This window comes from Vombatus ursinus, unplaced genomic scaffold (assembly GCF_900497805.2).
Source record: "Vombatus ursinus unplaced genomic scaffold, bare-nosed wombat genome assembly UNPS02014802.1, whole genome shotgun sequence".
Taxonomy (NCBI): domain Eukaryota; kingdom Metazoa; phylum Chordata; class Mammalia; order Diprotodontia; family Vombatidae; genus Vombatus; species Vombatus ursinus.
The window spans coordinates 18,844,243-18,849,598 of NW_020954580.1; the positions used below are offsets into that span (position 1 = coordinate 18,844,243).

Sequence of the window (5,356 nt, forward strand, 5' to 3'; positions counted from 1 at the left end):
TAGGTTCAAATTTTGGTCAGACCACTGGACCTTGGTTTCCTCACCAGTCAAATGAAAGTGCTAGATTAGATCTCCAACTCTAGACACTGTAGCCTTAGAGACCTGTTAAGTACTCAAAGAAACTTCTAAAATGCCCACTTCCAAGTATTCTAATACATGGAAAGAATCTGACTTAATATGAAACTATGGACATTACCTTCTACAAAGAAATGAACAAAAGTCAAGAAAAAGATGTATTTTTTTCCAAAATAATTACACTAGGCTCAAGTTTGTATTAGATTTATTTTCTCTTTATTCCTAGGTCACTGTTAACTCTTCCAATTAATCTAGACCCACTCTTATGCACATGGATGCTTATCAAATCTTCAATCAACTCTTTCTTCTTCAGAAGTGGGGCTCTTTGGAACTGAGAATATGTACCTGAAAGGAAAAAGAGACATAAATAATAGGTCACAACATGATTTGGAGGCTAATAGTAGGGTGAATTGTTATGCAACAAGAAATTTGCTATATATTTATCTGTAATCATTATGCATATGCAATGTAGGCTTGTACACATGGCTATCTTTGTGCAATCATATCTATTTTACTCAACATAGTGATTTATTCCAAATACAGTAAATCTAAATAAACTTATTTCTAAACCATTGAAACTTGTGTCTTTATATTTCTGAAGCATGTTTACTATAATGTTCAACTTTTTTAATTATTAAATTTTATTTATGCCTTTTTATATTATGATCATTTCTCAATAAATACTCCCACCCTCCCACTGCCATTGAAGATATCTGAATAATATCTTGGTGCTATCTGTTTCCTAGTCAGTTCTTTTGCCACTGATTTCTATAACAATTATAAAAGTCACTAGTGATTCAATGTATTTTCTTTCTTATAAAGAAGAAAAAACACATTCTCTGCTTTTCTAGAATGTAAGAATGGCACAGTTCATAAAAATATAGCACATGAGAAGTGGTGTGAAAGACATTATCATGGCCACATATCATCAAAAGAGGAGGTCATCTGGTTATGAATTAAGAATGAGGGACATTAAAGTTCTTGAGAGCAACTGACACCCAGAAGGATGAGAGGGCCACCACTCAGGAAAGGGATTTTGAGGCAAATGGCAGAAAAAGAATGAGAGACAACAGATGATCGGTCTAAGTCATACATTAGTAACTCGGAGATACTAAAAAACAAAGGAAACACAAATAAAAAACAGGAGGAGATCTCTAGTGTGTTGAATCAATTCTCCATGGAGGGTTATTTAAGAAAATATAGCTGCTAGGGGAGGGGGGCAACCAAGTGGTGCAGTGGATAGAACACTGGGCCTAGAGTCAGGTAGACTCATTTTGAGCTCAAATCTGGCCTCAGACACTTACTAGCTGTGTGACCTTGGGCAAATCACTTAATGCCATTTGTCTCAGTTTCTCTTCTGGCAAACAACTCCAGTATCTTTGCCAAGAAAACCCCAAATGGGGGCATACAGAGTCAGACACGACTGAAATGACTGAACAACAAAAACAAAATAGACAAAAGTCATATAGAATCCAAAGCTATGAAAGTTACATCAGCTCACACCAATGCAATCACAGATGCATCGAAGTAGCAGAGAATTGCATATTTGGTTAAATGTCTATCCAGCTTACTATCCTGAAGGTAGCCCAGAGATACATGTTTTTACAATGGCCTGGTTATTCTTGCTATCAACCTCAAAGATTAGGGATAGACCTCAAAATACCATAGTTTCTCACAATCAACTATAAATGTATTTAAACTTTTTCTAAATTATTTTCTTTTCAGCTTATATCACCTTTGAAACAGAAAATAACAGAAAAAAAGTTTAGATATTCAGCTATTCAGTTAACTTTAATTCGGGGGGAGCAATTCTTATTTCATGATCTAAATTAAGTGCTTTGCACTTGTCTACATTAAAACACCATCTCTGTGTCTTTGATACATTTCTTTTTTTTCCCACAGTGTCATGGAATGTTAGAGCTGTAAGGGATCATAGAACTCACTTAGTCCAAAGCCCTCATTTCTAGATAAGGGGACTGAGACCTAGAAAAGTAAAGTAAATTGTTGGAAGTCACATTAATTAATTTTTATTTTTAATATTTGTAAAAAATAAATAAGCTCAAATTTAGGCAAATCTATTAAAATTTAGTTTTATAAAGCGAATTAAAGGTTAGTGATTTCACCTTATGGAAAAATTATATACATGTACCAATGAGCATACCATGTAAAGTATTGAATTCATAAAAATGTTATAATCACACACAATTTCAGGAATATATCTACTTATTTCATAACACAAAACACCTGTATTTCATCCACATTTATCTCGGTGTTCCCTTTCTTGCCAATGATTGTATATTCCTTTAGGGGAGGGTCAAGTACTTCCTCTTTCTTTATCCAAATCATAATACTCATTGCTCCCAAAGGCATACCATCTGGCTACCTTCAGAGTATAAGCTGACACCTCCAGTGTCCTATTGAGCCTCCTAAGAGATTTAATTAGAATTTTAAGGTGAAAAGTCTCTCTTTTTCTTTAAATATTTCAGTATCTTCTTCACCCACAGACTCTTAATTAATCTGAACTGATAGAATAATTGTTTTCTGATTTCAGACAAAAATAATTTACATCGAATGTTAAAACAATTGAACAAAATTTTTATGCTCATATTCCAAATCTGACTAGTGTCTCTACTCAAAGCTTATGGTCATCACTTGTATCAGTGAATGATATAGGGTGAAGTAGCTTCAGAGGCTAGAGCAAATCCTGTAAATTTTGTTAAAAGGGACTATGGATGCTGTGTAGAACAATGGCCAAGAAGTCACTGGTGGCAGCCCTAGCAATTCTGTTTGTCTTGCTGGAATGAATTAAGAAACTGAAAAACAAGTGGTGAAAGAGAAAGATTGATATCATTGATGGTCTACCTTGGAGTTTAGGTGATAAGTCAGATAACTATTAGCATGTTCTGTTGAACACTAAGAACATCATGTACAGATTAAAAAAAAAACCTAAGACAGAGAGAGATTGAATGAGTTACTCAAGGCCACACAGCTAGTAAATGTCTGGTACAGGATTGGAGCTCAGTTCTTCTTACTCCATCTGTCACTTATCAGTACTCTCTCCACTGTGCCTTTCAGCTGCCCAGTGGCAATGGGTTGAAGCTCTTTTTGGTTTTCTTTTTAAACAAGTAAGAAGAAACTTTCTAAAACTTTTGCTTGGGGACTAAGAATTATTAATGTTCTTTGGTGAATCATGCCTTTCTATAACTTTTATTCTCACATCAGTTGCTTTCACCTGCTTCTTACTTTTGGGAATGATGGAGGCAATAGGCTAGCAATTAACTTTTCCTCTGTAATTGCAGATGAGTGTTTCAGATACTCCAGTGCACAAATTGTGATCAACAAATATGTATTCTTTACCTCCACTTAGCTCTTCCATGCATATATATCCACTTTGAGATAACAGAAATAAAAGGCAAAAGGCTTACTTCCTGAGTGCTGTGAATGCATTGTAGACAGTTTCTCTTCATCTCCAGCCAGCTGTCTCTTTCCTAGGCCATGATTTCTAGAGAGCACACAGTCTACATAGATATCCCAGAAGAGTTGGGCCAGGTCCCAAAAAAGGGCCCCATGCTGCAAGTTCTCAGATGATTTCAGGTAGATCATAAAGTCCCAAAATCCTGTCACAGTGTCAGAAATGCGCGGCTTCCTCATATCCAAAAGGAGCACTGAAGAGGACTCCCAGCATTGAGGATCTGCTTGGTTCAGAGCCAGGAGATCAATTTGGCTATGACAGAAGAAAGGTGCCACACAGCACAGTCCCACAATGAGTAGGGTACAGGTAAGTCTCATGGGGCAATGAATCCTTCCTTGGTTCCCAAGATCTGCCATGACACTGAAATAGCACAGAAAGGAAGACTATAAAGTCCTTACCTTGGGAGAAAAAGGAACCCTACTAGGATGCCTAAGATGAGGACATTCATGTTCTGCCATCACATAAGTGCAATGAAAACAAGATATAGGAGTCAGTAAATAGAGCCACAATTAGCATAGGGAAAGTGGAACTTCGCCCAGTACACCAACATGAAAGGAGTGCTTTCCTCCCATGCTCTCTTGGGCCTATTTTGAGTCATCTCCCTAATGATACAGTCACTTTGGTACCTCTGTCCTTGCACTCTACTTCCCTGCATTCTCCTCCTTCCCAGAGCTGATGGATGAGGCATTGTCAATTACATCAAGAAGGTTCAGGCTACAACATCTGGAGAACAAGATGCCACCTCTCCCATTGTGACTATATCGAGTGGTAGACTATTCAGGGGGTACCAGGGTAGACTGCCCTTTGCATTGTCACCGCCATCACCAACAGATCAACTGAATTTTCCCCAAAAAATTCCTAATCACACATCTACTCATCAATATTTCTTGAATAATACATTTTATATAATGATTAATCATGTCATGAAGGTGACCCTGGGTTCTTCAGTACTAGAGAGATTTGCTAAGCAGAATAGCCAAAAAATGTTTAAATGTTTTCCAATCATCATATGTAATTGTGGTATTGCAGCTCAGGGGAAATATCAGGAATATATATTTACAAATCTCTCTCTCTCTTTGTGTGTGTGTGTGTGTGTGTGTGTGTGTGTGTGTGTGTGTGTGAATAACTTGCATAGAGGTCATAATTAGGACCACAAAAGTAGCTGAGAGGACCAAAGAAGAGGGTCAGATTTACCAAATAGTGCCAAAGACAGGGTATTTGGGGACACTCAAACTCAGGAGAATGGAAAAAGAAAAAGGTACATATGATGGAAACTATCAGGGATTCAGCAAACACATAGGAAGAAATCCAGGAGAGGTTTAAGGAAAGAGTTCAAGGAGGGAGTATTCAATTTTGTCAAATTTAACAGAAAAGTCAAAGAGGATGAGGACTGAAAAGAGACCACTGAGTTAGGCAATGAAGACATTGTTATATTTTCATTTCCAGGTACTTGTTTTTGGTTATTCTGTTGCTCATTAAAGAATTGGAAATAACAATATTAATACTAACCATAGGAAAATTTCAAACAAATTTTACAGCAATTCTCTTCTGTCCTTGACATTGTTCCTTCCTCCCTGTAGATATGCCTGAAGAAAGTGTGGCCCATCACTTCTATGAATTATCCTGGACATGAATGAAACACTATAGTACTGTATGCCAATATATCAATGAGCTGGTAGGGGGTGGAGAATGGTGATTTTCTGTGAAAATTAAGGTACTTGCTTTCTGAAAGGTTCTAAAGAAAATCAATTCAAAGACAGCAATTTAAAAGGATAGAGAAGAAAATACAACAAACACATAAAAGCTGAA

General features: G+C 36.7%; 1 protein-coding gene across 1 annotated transcript; it reads right to left on the reverse strand.

Annotated features, from left to right (window-relative positions):
• Positions 1-280: 280 nt before the first annotated feature.
• On the reverse strand, positions 281-3,903 carry FAM237A (family with sequence similarity 237 member A). The gene is made up of 2 exons (XM_027873583.1): positions 3,496-3,903; positions 281-424 (listed from the first exon to the last, which is right to left on the reverse strand). The coding sequence occupies exons 1-2, from the start codon at positions 3,901-3,903 to the stop codon at positions 281-283; spliced, it is 552 nt and encodes a 183-aa protein (XP_027729384.1).
• Between the last annotated feature and the right edge of the window lie 1,453 nt (positions 3,904-5,356).

What these genes read in the sequence shown, in the direction of transcription:
- FAM237A (XM_027873583.1), bottom strand. Translation starts at nt 3,903, where the DNA reads ATGGCAGATCTTGGGAACCAAGGAAGGATTCATTGCCCCATGAGACTT. An exon ending in CACAGCACTCAGGAAGTAAG is followed by an intron (nt 425 to 3,495) that starts CCTTTTGCCTTT and finishes CTCTTTTTCCTT; the next exon opens with TCAGGTACATATTCTCAGTT.